Source organism: Lemur catta, chromosome 3 (genome assembly GCF_020740605.2).
Source record: "Lemur catta isolate mLemCat1 chromosome 3, mLemCat1.pri, whole genome shotgun sequence".
In the NCBI taxonomy this organism is placed as follows: Eukaryota; Metazoa; Chordata; class Mammalia; order Primates; family Lemuridae; genus Lemur; species Lemur catta.
In genome coordinates, this window is record NC_059130.1 from 79,833,181 (window position 1) to 79,853,237 (window position 20,057).

Here is a 20,057-nt window from a genome sequence, read left to right on the forward strand (position 1 = left end):
TTTATTTCTTACTGTCCCCTCCCTCACAAGCTTATGAAGATTTTTATTGGAATAAACTTTTCTTTAAAGTTCCTCCTTACAACATGCTAAATCAAGCCACATAATGAGCCTGCACTTTGCTACCTAAGCCACTGGGGCTGTGCTGAGGATGGTGACAGGCAAAGGGCAGGGAGGAAGATTTCAGATACACACTTAGTGTATAAACTACATCTCTTTCTTCCTCCCCTTCTAGGATATTTACACAGCTTCATTTTCAAACATGAAATTAAAAATTTGAGATTTGGGTAATTTATTTATTCAGACAAGACCAGCTGAAATGCAGCATCTGCTTTCCTGGGAGCTTCTGCATTCACAAAATTGCGCATCTGGGTTCTTTGAGGCAAGTGGAGCTACACTCATTCATTCAACCAATGTATGCAGCACTCTGCCTTCTGAGCACTTCATCCTCCTAAAAGGATAAGACATGTGTGGTCTGTATCTTATGATTTATTTATTTATTCAACAAATATTGATTGAATGACTACCATGTTGCCAGGTACTATAATAGGCTTCAGGGATAAAAACAGTAATTTTTTGGATCATGCTTTATCATATATAAGTAGATGACACACACACATGGTATATGTGTGCATATATGAGAAGAATATATCTCTTCTTCTAATAGGTAACCTTTCAGACTCCAATTACAAGGGGTTGTTTTAGGGCCTTTTGTGACAGAAAAAAAAAAAACCCCAAAAAACCCCAATAGCCTTGATAAAGAAGGTAAGGGCATTTTTGAAGGATGGTTTGAGTGTTCATTTTGTAAGACAGCTTTCCTGTGATAACCTCTTCATTTGGGTGAAATTTCTCTGATAAAGAAGGGTCACTAAAGGACAGACCTCCTTGTTACAGTACCAATGCCCCTCATACACCAGTCTCTAATGAGCAGGTGCCAGTACAAAAAGAGATAATGGAAGAGAATCTTGTCACAGAATGATGCTTTCCTACTGCTCCATAAATGTAGAAGAAAAGCCAAGACATTGATCCCATGGCAATGTTTTGTAACAGTGACTATTCCTATTACAGCTGGAGATTGTGGGAGATGCAATCATTTTCCCTAATATATGCTAGTGCAGCAGAGTGCCCGTGATCAATGTACTATTGTTACCAGTCTGCTGCCTTTTCACTAGCACTGATAATGGGCCTCCTATGTGTCTCAGCTAGAAGTGTAAGTTGGTAGACTTCCTCTACTCTCGTGATTGATGAATGACTGTTGGCAGTCAAACTAGGACAAGGCAGACTTGGGAATCCGAGTGAACCTAATATGTGATATTTGAAATTAACAATGAACTAACATAAGTCTGCAAAATTCAAGCAGGCTGCCAGTAGTTGTGACACTGAAACCTAGTTCTAAGTGTCCTGGGTCACTGGTTGACCAGAGGTTTACCAAAATATCTTGTTTAAAGACAGATGCTTTTAAACAAGTTTTTAAAAATGTGTTTCTTAATAATTGTGATAGGAACAGAGGGCATGCTATTAAAGCACTTAATTTTGACCTTCAAAAATGAGAACAACTTACTCTTTGGAAGAAGTTTATCTCTGAAAGTATTTAAGAAAATAACTACAACTAAATTTACTATTTATCAAATTTGACTTCAAAACTTTCATGGAACTGCTCGGAACTTCCAACATCTTGGCTGATAATTGTTTTATAATTCCAATATAATTGAAGGCATATTAGAATTTTGAATATTTTCCTATATGAGAAAATTTTAATAGCCTCTTATGCTCATATTTTAACAAGTACTAAATTTCACTGAAAATACTATAATTTTATTTTTTTTTTACAATAAAAAATTAGCTCTACACCAGGTCTGCTGAAACTGACTGATATGTATGTGCTCAATGCAGGTGTGGTCTGAAATTTACAGTGGTTCAACCCACTAATCTGTGAAGCCCAATGGATGCCTAGTTGGCATACTGAATTTTGGAGACACAAAGAACCCAAAAAAGGTTTACAGAATACCTGCAGAGCTGCCATGCAACTTAGGAAGAAAGATGTATGAAGAAGACTTAAATTTATATATACTAACCATTTAACAACTAAGAGACATAAAGTCTCACTTTCAAGTGAGACGTGAATGTTTCTCAGTTGGATTCCAATCTAAACCCAGTTTAATTGGCACCTTTTAAGGAAATTGTCCCTAATTCTCCAGTCAGATTTAACAGCTCTCTTCTTTTACTCCTACAACACTTAACCCTGTGTGCTTCCAACAACTACCGTCAGCTGGGTAAGGCCCGTCTCCCTTAGTAATCCTAACAATATTTCACGTGACTAGAGAACATTAACTTTTACAAAGGACTTCGGCCTTCATTACCTTATTTGTCATAACTTTATGACAGAGATGGAATGGAAGTAAGAGTTCCCATCTTACAGGTAGTGACTGACACTTGAGGCAACTCAGAGGTCTGGCCTTGAAGATAGGAACCTGGTGGAGTCCTCTTTGTACCCACTCTAGTACACTGCATAAAGTTAGCACTGAATGAAGATTCAGTGAGTAGGCTCGGCTTTAATTATAATGATTGGATAACCAGCCATTCTTCTTCATGCAGCAGGTCCTTAAGCTGGAGAAATATGAGAAACAGATAGAAGAGAATTTTCTTTCTTGTACAGAGGTATCTGGAGTCACCCAGAGTATAATCTTCTCTGATCCATTTGAAAATAGGTTAGATTTCTACCTATTTAGAATAGTTTAAAGACATTGCTACTCAACATAGGGAGAAAGGCTGGAGAACACAACACAATATTTAAAGGAAAGGTGGTGGGTAACACATTTAAAGTTAAGGTGGCTTCCAGACAAGTATTGAGTGGTGAGAGCCCAACTAAAGGAACAAAGGGGCAACCTAAATCATCACTTGTCATACCCTACCATGCACAGGCATCACCTGGAGAGCTTGTTAAAATTCTGTCTGTCTGGGTGGGGCCTGAGATTTTGTATTTCTAATGAGCTCCCAGGCAATGCCATGGTCTTCAGACCACTTTGAGGAGCAAGGGTCTGAAGCGTCTCATACGGTTGCTCCTTACACTTGTATAAGAGAAAATTTGATATGAAAATCTGAAATTTTTCAAAGGTAAATCAGGGAGGTTGTCTCAACACACAAAATGTTCTACAAAGGATTCATTGTTGGAATTCTTAATATAGAGCTCATAATAAAGAATTATCTTTAAAAGTAACAAAGAATGATTTTTTAAAAAAAAAGTTTCAGCCATTTAAAGGAACACCCTTTCAGGTGACGGATACTTGCAATCAAGTTCGGTACACAACTACTTGTCAATGGGGCTCCTGGCGGAGCCTTAGCAATCGTTTTGCTTTGTACTTGCTACTAATTGGATTTGACTGAAAGCCTCCAAATTGAAAATATAGTAAACGCCAGGTCTGAGAGGATTATGGGTAGGAAATTCTGCTTTCAAGTTTATTGAGAACACCCAAAATTCTCTGCTCCATGGCTTCATTCATTCAATCAATCAATCAATACCTATTGAGTATCTATTACATGCTAGACACTGTTATGGATGCTAGGGACACAGTAGTGGGAAAGACGGACTAAGTCCCGCTGTTCATGGGGGACAATATTCTCCCGTTTATCCTAGAGGGAGAAAAGGGACAAAAACAGCGGAAAGAGGTATGAAGAATGGAAAGCAGGGTTATGAATTATAGGATGACAGAGAGAGAGCCAGCAGCTACTTTAGATCACTGAGGGTCTCCCTGATGAAGTATTATTTGAACAAAGATGACCTGAATGCCAATGACTGTTATGATTTTCTGGGTGAAAATGACAGACATTTCATTTTGTTAACAGTTAATACTCTTTATTTCTATATTGTGTCCTATGTGTATTTGATAACCCATAGTCTTTCCCTGGACTAGGCTGTATGACAAGGGTTTAGGATAAGGAAAATAGGGGATTTTCAGATGTTTCTGATGAGTTATTTACTGTTCTTCATTATTATTTTTTACCTTAAGTACAAGTCTAGGACGTGAGACCCTAAAATGCAAGTATAAACATTTATAGTAAAAGAGATTATTGAGTATAGAAGACAAAATTTATGCTCTGAAGTCAGATTTGGTTTGAACCAAATTTTGCAGATCCACAGATTTACTATGTGTGTGGGTTTGGGCAACTCATTTAACCTTTTATGATTCTTAGGTTTCATCTCTGTAGAGGCAGAATTATTATATATAGCATATTTTAAGGGAGGTTAATTTTTTTAAAACTTGGTACCCAGTAGAGTACTCAGTTGTAACTAGAATTTTTACTATATATATGAAAGAAACATGCAGGGTTTGACCCAATGTAGGCACCTGCCTGTTGGTTTCTTTCCTATTGATTTGAATTATCAGTTTCTCTGCAACTTTTCATTTGTAGAGATAAATAAGAGTTGATGGCATATGCATTTTTGCTTGATAGAATTTCATAGACTCATTTCATCAGTTCATGATTAGCTTCAAAGCTTAAACTCTAACCCAGTTTTTAGATAACTGGGAAATGAAACTAAGTGGAAGAAACAAATGCAGCATTGTAAGAGATGCAAAAGTCAGCCTGAGGTTGTCTGATGTTTTTAAACTAACATCGTCTTTAATCTCCTATGCCCTTCTTTCCAGATAATAAGAGCTATGCACTGAAAGTGCTGAGATAACTAATGGGGAACAGGATACTACAAAAGACATCTGAAAGAGCCCATGTAATTTACTGCATGTCTGGTTTGTTTTACTTTCCAAAGTCTTCCTGTTGCTCTAGGAAATTTGTCTCTTCTGGCAACCTTCAGCCCTCTTTTGGCCAGGGAGTCCTGAAAAAGCATTTGAGGGCAGGTAAACAGATGCAAAGCTCTCTGAGCGGGGAGTAAGTACAGGTCTTGCTTCCTGTGTGACATCTGAGGCATAAACAAAGTATCCTTAGTACTTGTTTGAGAGAATTATCCCAAATGTAGGCAACCAAGAAGCTGCCGGTGCATTCAGATATACATAACTCCCAACATATTTCTGAAGGTAATTTACATGAGAGAACCACTAAAAGCCTCCTACTCAATTAACTCTACCCCTGGGGAAAAGCTATGCAGGCCTGGATAAGTGTGGGAACAACATAAAGGTGTTCTCTGTGCCAAAAAGGGGATTGGGCTTGATGGAAAATCCCCAAAAAGGACCATCTGGCAGCATAAATTATCCATTTAAAATGGCTGGTGTGAGTTAATGACACCAAAGTCACCATGAACATGTGCAACATCCTTCAGTTGAGTTTTAATGTCCCCTCAGGCCCTGTTTCAATTATGACTTTCTATGCTGAATATGGCCAAGTGTAAATTTATCCACTGTCCTCTCCCACCTCCCACAAACATATACCATGAAACTGCATTTTTTTTTTTTAATGAAATGGGGATAGAGAATGGAGAATCAGTCCAGGAATATAATTGCGGGGGATTCTTTAGGAAGAAAATACATACATACACACACATCTCCTAAAAAGGATTCAGCTGCTAAACTTTAGTTATGTAATGACTACAAAAGACATAAGCATTCAGATGTTAAAATTTATGATTATTTGCATCATAATGTACAGAGAGGAATAGGAATTACTCTGAATAAAATATTCACTGGGTTGAAGTACTCTATATTAAACCAAACCCCACTGCCCCCAAATATACCCAAAAGAAGTCCATGTAAGGACCACAGCCTTATGGAGGAGCAGCTTCTTGTACATCCACCTAATAGAGCAGCTGCAATATGCCCAAAAATGCATGCATACAATAATCAAGCACAAATGTATATTTGATTCTGATTTGCACTGAAGCAGGTAAATTGGCTAGGACTCTAATTAGCCTTTCAAAAAGGGTTCAAAGAACTTTTACATCTTATAATTTTTTAATAGCACATAAACTTTTCATCCGCACTATACTGAGGTCATGCTGACGATGCGGTTAATGGCAAGGAGTAGTCAGCATTTTCATGCTCATTTAGGCCTGGGTTTATTTCTTAGCCACTTTAGGCAAACTCCACAAGTGTGGAGTACAGCTGATGTGTGACCTTCACTGAAGAACCACCACACCTTGAGTGCTGTGTTGGTAATAATTAGAAAAAGAAGGCACCAGAGGCTAATATCAGCATCTCTGCACTTCCTATACCACTGCATAATGATCTGTTTATGTGTTTGTTTCCCATCCCGGCTTGTGAATGCCTTGAAAGCTGGGGCCATAACCTTCGCATGCAACCCTGAGTTCCCAGAACCTGGCATAATGCCTCATACAGAGAAAGTTCCCAGTGAAGACTGTTGAGTGAGTGAATGAATGAATGAGTCGAGGGAGAGGATCAGGTGTTAAATAGAAGCAAAGCAGAGAGAAATGTTTGCATTTTAATAAAGGGAGCAAGATGAAAGACCCAGCCAGTGGGGCTTGAGGTGTTTTGTTTTATTTTGGTTTTAATTATGATCCAGTAAAACTAAATGGGAGTGAGGGGGAAAGGTATATACTTCTGTGAATGTTAACATTTATATAGATTACTGTAACCACCACTACAATCAGGATAAAGAACTATCACCCCCCAAATCTCCCTTGTGCTATACCTTTATAGTCACACTCCTGGGGGTTGGCTTTTGAAAAAATAAGGAGCAGAGAAAGGAGCTGAGATTTGCAGAGGAAGGGTTTGGTTCACAGATTTTCTTGGTGCTTGTCTGTTCTTGCAGGGAATTACTCTGAGGCAGCAGTGGGGAAGGTTGGCCAGAGAACATTTTTATCATTCTTACTCTATGCTAGGTACAATTCTTAGATGGGTTGTGAATGCTACCTTATTTAATCCTCAAGAACATTGAAATAGCTATTATTATTGTCAGATTATAAAAATGAAGACACTGGCTCAGAGAGATTAGGTAATTTGTCCACAATCACACAGCCAGCAGGAGTTGAAGCCAGGATTACACTCTGTCCGATTCCAAAGCCCACACTCTATCCTCTACATCCATTTGGCTTGTCATATTTGGGAAGGCATTGGAGAAGATTCCCTCTTACCCACATGGGTTAGATATTAATAAAAGTTTCAGAAAGCTTTTGCTATCAAGACTCCAGAACCAAGACTAGACTACCCCAGGAGGTTAGAACCAGCAGTCATCATTTGCTTAGTCCAGTACAGTTGGGGATAAAGACAATTGTCCCATTTAAATAGCAAAACACTCACAATGATATCCAGTAATCGGAAAAAATATTGCAAAGTATCCTCATTATATAAAAATCTGGGTATAAACTGTAGCACAAGGAACCCGTTTACCTTTTTAATGTTATCAATTCAGCTGAAAAAGTCGATAGATTTTTATTATGATTACTAAAAGATAATTCAGAAAACTAAAGCAAAAAAGATAGTATAAAAACAAAAACAAAAGCAAACCACACGCTGGATTGTGGTGTAGGTGAAAAAATGTCAGAGTAGAAAACCGCACACCATTCTGTCCCATGGTTCATCTCAGTTGAATCACTGCTTTGCAGGCCACCCTTTTATCGATGTGGCAATAGGATTACAATGCAAGCAAGTGTTCATCTTGAAAAAGTCAGCTACCCTAAGCTTTCTTTCTTCACTCTCATGCATCGCATGGGACCCCACACACATTTCTGCTTTCCCAGCGTTGGCCACGTGCCACCCCTGCCCGGCTTACCTGGCTCCACTTCATGCCATCCGCTCGACTGACTGCCACTTCCCGGGGAGCGTCCTTGGCCTGTATAAAATGGCTCTTCACCAGGACTGTCCATTTCATCCTCCACAGACTTGAGGCGCTTTGTGGAGCTGAAACAAAAAATGGGTCCACGTTTAAGAGCAACACAAACCACCTTTCGCTCGGACGCGGCACCTCTGGTTGAAAGAAAGCCAAGGGAGGAAGTAATTGGGCAACTCTGTAGTTCTAGGGTTCTTTTTAGGCTCTTGTTCAGGTTGGTGAGTCACTGGATGTAGAAAAAAGTCTTGGGTCTGCGTTGTTCCAAGTGTCTGGGTTTGATTTTTATTGTCACTCAAGTTGCTGCCGCTGCCACATCCTGTTCCTTTTTCCTTTTGAGGAACTGGTGGCTGGCTCCCGCTCCTGTCTCCACCTGGAAGTGTTGGTAGTGAGCCCACGTATTTCCTGTCTCCACAGGCAGTGGCTGGGGCCTGGCCGCCAGCAATGTGCCTAGACGTCAATCTAATCCCTGCTGGAACCTTAACGAGGATAAAAAGCAGGGCTCACGATCCTTCAGGAAAAGACTGGATTGCCTCTTTTTTTCCCACCACATTTGCCCATCTTCCATTTGGAGTATTCATTCAAAAAAAAAATTTACTGCACAGCTAGTCCAGGTCTTGCTCTACACACTAGTGATAAAACAGTGAACAAAACAGACAAAAATAGGAGGAAGGAGGGCATTTCCCCGTGGGAATGAGGGACATGGAAAAAGAGTGGCCCAATGACTCCTATGCATTTCCTCTACACAGAGATATCACAATGAAGTTTTGTCCCACTAGGGTAGGGATGTTTATTTTTTGGAGAGAGTTTTGGAGAAACTTCCAGAATGTATCTCATTTCCTCCAGTTGAAGGACTAAACTTTTCTCTCAGATTGAGGCATCGGGGGTGAAAGAGTAGTAAAATGCTACCCTGCTGCTATTCTCATTCTAGTTGTCTTAATTGAGAAAGCCACCGACGTGCTGTGAGAATGGGTGGATTCATGGCTAGTGAGAGTGCTTTTTGGGAAGTCTCTTCCTTGTGTGTCAGGGTACAGAATTTTCAAAATGTTTTCATTCATCAAATATCTGCTGTGCACATCCTGCGTGCCAGGTGCTGCACTGAGTGCTAAGTCTCGGAAGAGTCAGACATGGCCCGGGTCTCCATGGACTGAGGCAGAGAGGGAAGTCAGACTGTGCAAAAGAGAAACACAGGTATTAGGATGGAATCCCGTATAGGCTCAGTGGGTCACACCATGGAGGAGGGAAACAACAGGCCGGCCTGGGAGTCGTGAAAGACATCCTAGAGGAGATGGCTCCTGAGCGGTCTTTAAGACTGTCGAGGAGACGGGAAAGAAAGAAGGAAAGGGCAGAGGCTGGCTGTCATTCAGCTGATGTACCACTTGGGCAGCCATTTGGGTTTTCAAAATATTGAAACGTTTCTTTACCAATTGGTAAACTGTCGTTGTCTCGAGCCCCATAGTTACTTCCAAACTTTTCTCCCCTTCTTTGCCCCAGGACACCCTCATCATCCCAAACCTAAAGGGTTAATGTCTGGCACCGCAGGAGCATTCCAGGACCTAGCCCCAGCCCCGCAGCAGGAAGCATCTGTCCTAACTGGTATGCTCCTGTCGCACGGGCTATCAGATATTTTGAATATCACCCCCAGGAGGGAGGTGCGTATCAGGCAGAAGCAACATCAAGGGTAAAGTGTGATACATTGAGAGAACTGCCAGCTGTTGAGGGCGGCTGAAGTGGAAGGAGGGCGCAGCAAGAGGGGAGGGTGGAGGTTACAGAAGATACTGTATGTCTGGACTTTATCCTAATAGCAATGGAGACTCCCTGAAACAGTCTAAACAGGGAGTGACACAGGAGTCGTATTTTAGAAAAGTGACTCTCGTAATTGTACAGATGATGGATTTAGAAAGGCACAGGGAAAGGAAGGGGATGGAGCCTAGGGGCAGGGAGATAGTTAAGAAATGATAGCCACAATCTGAATGAAAAAATGTGCAGGGCCCAATTTAAGGCAAGAAATTCTAATTATTAACGTTGGCATTCCAGTATTCTCAGCCATTAAGTTCTATTCTCATTAAAGCCAGACCACAGGAAAGTAACATAACTGTACCACACTAGCTTCATACTCAAAGGAAATGCTTTTGAGAGCTTATTTAATATTCTTTCCTTGGCTTTCCTTGAAGTTCAGTGAAAAATAGCCACCTGAAGCACTTTTCAACAACATCTAATAGTCCTTTATGAGGGTATACATAAAAAATTCCTTATAATATATAACCAGAAAAATATGGTCTCTTTGAACAGATCTACTCTGTTTTCTTTTATTCAAAAATGCAAATTATATAAGCAATATATATATTGCTTCCCCTTCTTGCCTTGGCAACCAGGAAGCTCAAGACTAAACTTAAGCATAACTTGGTTCAGGTTCCTAATATAACAATCTCTCCTACCTTTTCATATAGTTTCTGGCCTCTATTTACATATTTAATATTATCTGCTGTGTTTTAAAATTGAAAGCTACTTAAAATCACCTTGGATATAGGAAGAATACATATTGGGAAATAATAAATATTTCCCTTAAGTACCCTGGCAAATAAAAGGTGAGGCCTGTATATGCTCATGGAGCTGTAAAATCTGCAGGGAAAATGATTTTCTTTTTCTTTTTCTTTTTTAAATCTGTAGTACCTACCATAGCATCTGGCTAATAACAGATGCTAAAAAACTGCTAAATTAGGCTATTGACTTAAAAACAACCATGTGAGTGAGGATTCATCCAAGCATCATGATTCAATGAAATCCAACCCAAAAGGCCAACTCCATTGTCCATCATTCTCCCATTACTAATATTTTTCTGAGTTTTTAAAGCTTTTGATTTCCTCGGTTCCCTCCAATAAAATGCAAATACACCAAGCAGGTATTAAATCCTAAAGCTGAAAGATTCTGTAGTTATTAACTAACGTCTTAGTTTGAGAGCAAGGACTTTAAGGAGCTGACATAAGATAAGTGTCTGGAGGTTGGAGGTGCAGGATGGAAAAGAGGAATGATCAGGAGTGAAAAAAGTTAGTAAGGCCAGGAAGGACAGGTAGAGGGCTTCCAGGACAACGTTTACTGACTTCACAAACTTGACGGTTGGTTTATCTTGAAGACTTTTTTTGGAATAAAAAAAGGTATTTTATCCCAATTTTTACATTACCCTTTTTATGGTTTTGGAGATGTTTACCCTGAAGGGGTACAAAACTTACAGTTAATACTAATCAATCTTATTTATTTATCTACCTGTCTTACTTTTAGAAATGAATCATTGATTTTTGTTTCTTGCTCTTGACTTTCTAACGCACTGATTCTATTCTCCCAGAAACATTTGAAGAAAACAAGAAAGTACCAATAAGATCTATATATAAAAGAGGGTAAATAGTCTCCTAAGGAGTGGTATACTGTCTCTTCTTGTGTATGGAAGTTGTTCTTGTATTCCTAGAAATTCTATCTAAAAATTAAGGTAAGAATATTACCTTAATTCCAGGTATTTGCTTAATTTCTGCTATGTGTAAGGCCCACGGGCCTTACTCAGTATCCACAAGACTGCAAGATGCCACTTTACTGAGTGTCCATAGTACCCTGACCTGAAAATCTCTGTTTGCTTGTCAGTACCTACCACTAGATTGTAAAGCCCCTTTTATTTTACCTTATACGCACAGTGCTGAGGACAATAACTTTGGCATTTAATAATGTTCACTGCTGATTTGGAAGAGTTAGAGTTAGACACGCATTCAAGGGACTTACACTCCAGATGGGAGGCAGAACCTGTACATACCTAAAAGATGGTAAGAATAATTCAAGACAGCAAATGCTAAGTGTCAGGAAGGAGTAGATGCTAGAAACTCCTTTCTTAGGGCCTCATATTCTATTATGTCCTACTAAGACAATCAGCCCTGTGCCTAAGAGAATTCTCTGTGGAAAGAGCATGTTTTTAAGCTTCCAAAAGACCCAACTTTGAAAGGAGACTCTGCCATTTACTAGGACTACCAGTTTAGGCAAGTTACTTAACTTCTCTGAGCTTTGTGTTGCTCCATTGTTTAAATGGCAGCACTGCCTATGTTGTAAAACTATTGTGAAGATTAAATCAGATCAGGTATGTAAATCAATTAATACAGTGCCTGCCACAGAGCCAGTGACCAATTAATATTGGTACAGCATGAACAAATATTGATCGATTGATGAACTTTTCTGTATGTAAATCTAGGATATTCTTCTGGGCACATTTTCTAACCTGTACGCAGATAATTCTGCTGAATCTATGTATTTAAAGAATTAAAAAAAAAAAATCCTAGGACAAGCCTAATGAGAGAAAAACAAACATATTACTGAGTTATTAACTACTGATGCTGTTTATAATTAGCTCCTTATCAGGGTTAGTTATTTGCAGAATATGAGAATGACACTAGCCTTTTAAATGAAATTAATAACCAGCTTTTCTCTCTGCGAGTCACAACAAAAGATAATAAAACACAGCTGGAGAAGTGTGTAAAAAGATAGGCAGGAAGGGACACTGCTTGGGATGTACATGGTACATGTACAGCACACATATGAAAAACAAACAGCCCATAAACTTTTAAATTAATCACTGCCCACAAGTGTTTGCAAAGCTCTTTCATGTTGACTGAATGCAGTTACACACAATGTCTTTTCCATCAGCAAACATTAGAAATCCTCAAAATGTATTAACACCCGAATGTATTCATAATCTCTTTCTTCTATTATAAATATACTTTGGATTTGATCCTCCCCTCTTCCCAAGGGGCTGATACTACAGCGAACTAAGGGGAACTTTCAAACAACATGAAAGATGAAGGTAGGATAATGGTGGTTATATTTAGGGAATAACTGTTTCTTTAACTGTCTTCAAGGTATTAGTAATGACTAGGTTGATTTTTTTTAAAAGTAATAATGTTTTAAATATATAAAGGCAAGGTAAGAATGAGTCTCTACCAAGAAAAATTTCTATAATCTGGCCATTGTTTTATATCACAAAACTCGGGTACTTGCTTTAGGCAGAATATACCTTTGTCCAACGTTTTTCTGCAAAGTACACAAACATTAAAGATCGTTCTGCACCATTCTTTTCTTTGTTGTCACAGTCCAGTACTAAAGCCAATTTGTAAAAGAATACTGTGGGTTTTAATGTCTAATCCCTTTCCCTCTGGTACAGGTTATCTAGAGACAACAGGATCTTGCAAAATGCTTCACTTTTTTTTTTTTTGGCTTCATGACCTTAGGGGATCAAGAACCCCAGAATCATTATTGGGTTGTGCTCATCCAGCTTTTACATTTTTTAGGTCTCCTAGTGCAATGGGATCCCAACCTCTTATCTGACTGCATTCAGATAATCTCACAGCAGGATATCAAATAGGTTTCATCTTTTAGGGCAACTCCAATAAACTGGATTTTGAGACACTTGGAGGCTCAGTAGTAAAAGAGCTGGGACTAAGTTGTAAGGGCTGCTGTGAGCATGGGGACTGGACTAGTGTCACCAGTGTCTGCTTCCTGCCAAACAAGCCAGAACACATGCCCTTTTCTCTAGTCAAGCCTGTCCTCCATTTCCTGAAAACATGTAGGTTCATTATCCATCCTTCCTTCACACCTTTGCTTATGTTCTCACCCCACCCAGAATTCCATTCCCTTTTCCTTTTCATCGCGCCAAACCTAACCAACATTTAGAGCTGAGTACAAGGTACACTTTTTGGATAAAGTCTTCTTTAACTATTTTTAGCCCATGTCGCATAATTTAGCCACCATTTTTTATTGTCTGGTGTGTGTGTGTGTATTTTTTCCTGCTACATGTACATTTGCTTTGTCTCCCCAGTCTTTTGAGGCTGAACCCACTATTTTGGTATCATCTATTACTACAGGCACATCACTAAATGCCTAACAGGCCCAAAGTTAAAATCAAGGTGTGCAACTATGCAGCATAACCTCTTTAAGAGCCGCCAATCAAATTACCTTGTAGAGGACGTGCTGGGTAAAGACCTCCTCATTGCTCCTGGACTCATGCTGTAGTATGAAGAACTTTCCAAATCTGAGAGAGAAAAATTTGGGCCAGTTCCTGCAGCTATTGGTGCTAGAATTAAAAAAACAAAACAAAACAAATCAGTTAAGTTCTGTGAATAAAAGATCAATGAGAGCATATTCCAGTGTTGCATTTAGCACATTCTTTTGCATTTAACTGGTAAGTTTATCCAAAATAATCAATAAATCAAGTCTTACTTCAAAGGAATGCTGACAATAAAAACAGTCTACACCACAAAGGTGTGGTTTTTCTAAGATACCTTTCATCTTTTCTCTTTATGTAATAGTAAACTGTCACCAAGGTTGCAAGATTCCTGGATGCTTTTAATAAAAATACCTCTCCATGTTTTGGTCTTAAACTTTTTTGAATGACTAACCAAAACATTCCCTAGGCCTTTCTAATTTTGTCTGATCCTGATAGCATCTACTCATCTGTATTTTGGAATCCTGTTCTGAACTTTGGTGAAAACAAATTCATCTTTCTAGCCCACTCATTCTCAATTTCTTGCAATGTGAAATGTGTGATTTCTCTTTACTTCAAATCACCTCCACACTTTGCATACATTGTTATCTTAGTATTCGTCCAATCTCGTAATTTAAGGCAGGGTCCTCAAACTATAGCCCTGAGCCATAGTTTTGTAAATATAGTTTTCCTGGAACATAGGCAGACCTATTCATTTACATATTGCCTGTGACTGCTGCCACACACATCATCAGAGACTAGTAGCTGCAACAGAGATTATATGCCCCACAAAGCCAAAAATATTTATTATCTGGCCCTTTATATAAGAATTTGCTGACCTCTGATTTAATTTTGATCATATGTAATTTTCAGAGATGACCCTTATGTGAGATTGATTCCCTGTCCTTCAAAGGGATCTAAAGGTCCTTGAGCCTTTAGATACCTTGTTTACAGTAGCTTAATAAGTATTTTTGACTAAATAAATAACACCTACTAATCTTATAATACAACTCTGTAAAATTAGTAGTGTGACTATATCAGTGCAAATGATCTCTTTTGAAAGATTATGCAAAAGCAGGAACAATAAATACTGTATTGAGGCACTGGTTTGAGAGTTAAGCCCATAAACAAATAAACAAATTACAGGTTCGTATCCATCAGAAGAAAGCCATAGTTAAGAACATCTTGAACCAGGGACTTTCATTCATTCAACAAACGATTACTGAGAGCCTGCACTGCCAAGAACTATGCTGGGTGAGGAAGGCACTTAGATGAAAGACGTGGTGCCTACCCTTATACAGAGGGGAAAGCTTGACAGATTAATTTAAAGAAGGTCTGAGAAGTCCTTTGATAGAGTTACAGATGCTCCTCAACTTACAATGGGGTTACGTTCCCACAAACCCATTGTAAGCTGAAAATACTGCCAGCTGAAAATGCATTTAATACACTTAACCTACCGGACATCATAGCATGGCCTGGCCTACCTTACACATCCTCATAACACTTACATTAGCCTATAGTTGGGCAAAATCATCTAACACAAAGCCTATTTTACAATAAAGTGCTGAATATCTCGTGTAATTTATTGAGCACTGTACTGAAAGTGAAAAACAAAATGGTTGTATGGCTATTTGAAGCACAGCATCTATGGTTTGCAAATCGCTTTCACACCATCATAAAGCTGAAGACTTACAAGTTGAACCACCTTACTTTGGACACCATCTGCATTCCTAAATTGACATGGCTGCACAGAAGTGGATATTTAACCCAGCTCGGGGGTAAGAGGTTTGAGAGAGTAAATGGGCCTCAGAAAATGTGATGCCTGGTCAGAATGTGAAACGGACAAGTAGGAATTATGCAACTGAAAGGGATGGAGGGTTTCTAGGTGGAAGACACAGCATACGGGTACGAGAACATAAAATGTTTACTGAATTTCTGATAGCTTGGCATGGTGATATCATGCACAATATTTGGGAAAAAGAGGGGCTGGTTACAGTCAGGTCCTGAAGGATCTGATAGACTTTTTTAAGGAATGTAAGTTTGAATCCAGCAGACTCACAAGTTTATAAGCTATTAAAGCGCTAATCACACTCCACTGTAATTGGGAATTGCTGGGGTTATATTGCCAGCATCTAATATAATCCCTAACACCAGGAGGCAGTCGGTAAACATTGGTCGAATGTAATTGGTTGCCGCATTGAATTTTATTCATTAGTCAAAGGAGAACCAGCAAAGTGTGGGAATGCTATCATCAAATTTGCATTTATAACCTAGAAAGATCACTCTGTTGTGAAGACAGGTTTGGGGGCAGGAGGTGGCAATTGCAGAGTATGTTTAGTAAACCAGAGAGGCCGCTGAGGCCATTTACACAAGGTAAGGTGGGGATGGGGTCTATACTCAGAGGATAGAAAGGGGAAGCCGATGTAAGTTACTGAGAGGTTAGAATCAAGCAGACCTGTTGATAGCCTAACTGTCGTTATGACGGAAAAGGGGGACAGTGGGATGATTCCCAGGATTATTGCTTGAGAAATGGGTGAATTGTGGTGCTGTAATGGAACCAAGGAGTCAAGCAACGGTATGAGGGAATACAACAATTTCTAAGAATAAACGCTTAGTTGCTTGATTAATAGCAAGGAATAAACCTTAACCTCAGTCACAGCTAAGAAATGGAAAACTCTGAAATTCACAACTACTTTCTGAAACTCAAACCCATCTCTCAATGACAGGCTGTCCTGGAGGAAGGGCCTTTAGTTCAAGAACAAATGGTGAGGCTTGACAATAAGTACAAACAGAGTTCTAATTAATAATTTTGCTAGTCACTCCCTAATTTGCTTTTTAGATTAAATTTATTTGCATAATTTCTCCTTTTATTTCATGACATTTTATGTATGAAAGTGGCCATGGAGGAGGGGCAGGAGAAGATTACTCAAATATGGGCCCAGGCAGATCACTCATCACCACTTTCATCAGCCTGACATATAACAGGCACTTACGAATGCTTTGTGCCTTCCTGGAGCTAGGAGATTCGCACCTCTCATTAGCTAAAGAAGAGTAATAAGGCTGATCAGTGTCAAAGCTCTGGATTTAGATGTTCCACACAAATTTTAGAACAGAGTTGAGGCCTCAGCTGGGTGGAGAAGCTGCTTCAATACTGAGCACAGAGGAAACTGCATGGTCCTCACTCCTTCGCTCTTGGAAGGAGAGAAAGACAAAGCAAAATGTGGGGGTGAGGGACTTGGCAGGACCAAGAGGAGAAGTCTGGGCCCTCCTACCTGGTGGTGAACACCCAGCTGCACTTACACGTCACACTTTATCTACTGCCTAGAAAAATGTCTTTTGCCTCGATTACTTTTTTAAAATGTCAAGGGAGCCAGAATAGGTGAAGGAAGAAAAACACATATGTAAATATGGTTTGCCCACCTCTCAGACAGATTCAAAACACAATTAAGCCCACGTAAATGTTCCTTAACTTGCACATATATTTACTTCCTGTGAGCCACTTACTACACTGTAACTGTTACACGGCAAATGGCACCAGGTGGCCTGGCAGTGGGGTGATAATTTCCTAAAGTGTCTGCCGGACTTCAAGTGAGTAATTTTAGAGCTTGGCAAACTGGTTTATGTGCGTCGTGATTTTTAAAAAAATCACTAAGTTTCTGAAATGAGACTGAGTTTCACAACCTGAGTTAAATAATCCTGGTAATTCACAGACCCAAACTGTGCCTTCTTTGAAAGAGTCGTGTGAAGAAACATTCCCCGGCCACTGCCTGTGTGTACGAAATCACATGGAAGTCAGCTTATTGGGATGGATTCTGACTTAGTGACACTGTCATGCCAAAGAGAAAGCCTCACACGGTAGGATGTCCCTGCAACGGGTTGGGCATCTCAGTGCCTGTAATCTGAAGAACAGAAGGAGCTTTTGACAAATAATGAAGAACTCAAGAGGTGGACGTGAGCAGGCTTTTCTGAGTCCCTATGAAGCCATATTTTGATAAGCACTTTATTTGCTGTATCTAATTTAATCCTCAAAACAACCTCCTCAGGAAAGTACATTTTCGGGATGAGGAGAACTAAGCTTTGGAATGAGATTAAATAACTTGCCCTCGATTACAGAAGGACAAAAAAGAGAGAGTCAGGTTAAAATTTAAAGATGTCTAACCTCAAAACCTGTGCGTTTTCTAGCATACCACACTGACTCTCACATGCATTATTTGCCTTAAACTTGAGATAATAAAAAGGCACATAGTGTCTCTGTCTCCAAAAGGTTTACAACCTAAGTGGAATATTAAAATAATACTTGAATATCTAATACAATGCCAAACGTGTTAAGTCTCACAGGAGAAATGCAAAGAATGTGTTAGGAAAGTTCAAAGGAGTAATAGATCCCATTGGCTTATGAGATCAGAAAAAGGTTTGATTCCAGGAAGAGTCGGCACTTAAGCTGAGCCTTCAAGGATGGTTCAGGTTTAAAGAGGCACAGAAGGAGACAGGAGAGGCTTTCTGGGCAAATGACAAAGTATGTGCATGAGTTTGGAGATAGGAAGTAAAGTGAGTGATCTGTAGGATCCATGACAGTTTCTGAGTAGGAAAGTGATAAGACCATTGTTGTCCCGGAGCAACAGTATGCAAAGTGCATCAAAGGGGCTAAGATTCTGCAGGTGGGGAAATCAGTTGGAAGGTCCAAGCAAGAGTCCTAGCACAAGGGAATGGAGGCCTAAACTATGCTGTCAAGAAAGAAAGGAGAATTTTTACAATGGATATTTCACACGCCCTTCAGGATAGTAAACAGGTCTAAAAGAAGGGTATACATAATTAAACAATCATATTCATCTAACAAATATAAAATATCAGTAAGATGTATATAACACAGTATACTTCTTAGCTTACAATGGTATTAGGTCCTTCTTTTGCAAATTAAGAAATGAATAAAAGTCATTGAGGGTTAAATGAGTTGTCCAATGTCACTTAAATTCTGACCAGCCCAGGATATCACATTGGGTTTCTGAGACTAAAGACCAACTGCCTTCTGGTGTGACAGAGGTTACGTAGTCACTGCCAATCAAACGTGGGGATGTTAAGGAAGCACTGGACCACCCACAGCACTTCCTCTGTTCCCGGTATTATAAAATCTGATTTTGCTCCATTTGAACTTGACTGTAGGCTGTATCATTCTTTGGTTGTCTCATATGTAACATTTTCTCCTCAACTAGACTGAGTTGCATTTTGAAGGCTATAAAGAGAGACAGGTACCATGGGGGTATGAAAAAGTGCTGGTCTGAGACTGGGAGAGATTGCCTAGAGTCCCAGGCCTGCCAGTAACCACCTGGGTAACTTGATTAAGTCATTGAAACTCTTTGAGTCTCAGAATTGTAATAATAATTATGATAAAAATGAAAAACCACCACCACCATTCACCACTTCTTCCACCATCACCATCACAACTTATTAAGCTTCGTTTATGGGCCAGAAGTTGGGCTGAGGGCTTTAAGCGCATCATCCCATTTAATCCTCACAACACCAGTAGGAAGGAATTGAGGCACAAAGAGATGAAATAACTCTCCGAGGTCATGAAGTCAGAGGTTAGACCACATGACCTTTAATCCTACAGATCCTAGAACTTCTTTTGTGTTCCTAAACAGCTCACCACAGTTTTGTGGACACAGTTGATGATCAATAAATATGATCTGAATTAAGGAGAGTAAATAATTACCCTCCCCGTTTGTCCCTCTAAACTTTAAACAATACAAAATGAAACTTAGAATTCTATAAATTTACCTAAGTAGCGAGGAAGGGCTCCTCAACTTTCTTAAGCAGTAACTGCAATTACTCTAACCCAAGTGTTTTGTTCTACCGAGGAATTTTTCCTCAAATGGTTAACTTTTGGAAATTGTCTCTTTGGCTATTATTTCTACGTCATTCATCCTCCCCACCTCCTTTCCTGTCATGAGTACAATGTAGTCTTTGTGTCATTTTTTAATAAATGGCTTGCTATTAAGGAATCATTATAGTCATGTGGGCTACTGGAAGAAAGGGGTTACTTTAGTAGCCAACCCTCTTAATGACCTGCTCTTCTGTACACATTAGTAGTTGGATAAGGTTGTGGTTATTGAACTTCTGCCATCCACCAGGGACAAGCTGCTCGGGCTTGCATTGTTAGAAAGAGAGGATGATGGAAAAAAAAAAATTCTAGCCAAATTTTCAAGTTACTCTGCCTGGGAGATGACAAGAGCGTCTGAGTTTCCAACTTGTTCAACAGGAGTCAGCAGGGAGCATTAACTAAATGAGTAATGTGTCCAGTCGATGCTTAATGGTACCT

The 20,057-nt window shown here is 39.5% G+C and overlaps 1 protein-coding gene across 5 annotated transcripts in view; it reads right to left on the reverse strand.

Moving 5' to 3' along the window:
* The window catches only part of NFIA (nuclear factor I A), a 351,020-nt gene that overhangs the window by 91,307 nt on the left and 239,656 nt on the right, over positions 1-20,057 (reverse strand). For all 5 annotated transcript variants that reach the window (XM_045547886.1, XM_045547889.1, XM_045547890.1 and 2 more), the window contains 2 exons: positions 13,714-13,831; positions 7,675-7,802 (listed from right to left, as the gene is read on the reverse strand). In XM_045547886.1, the coding sequence (XP_045403842.1) occupies positions 7,675-7,802; positions 13,714-13,831 (246 nt within the window). The remainder of the gene's footprint in view (positions 1-7,674; positions 7,803-13,713; positions 13,832-20,057) is intronic.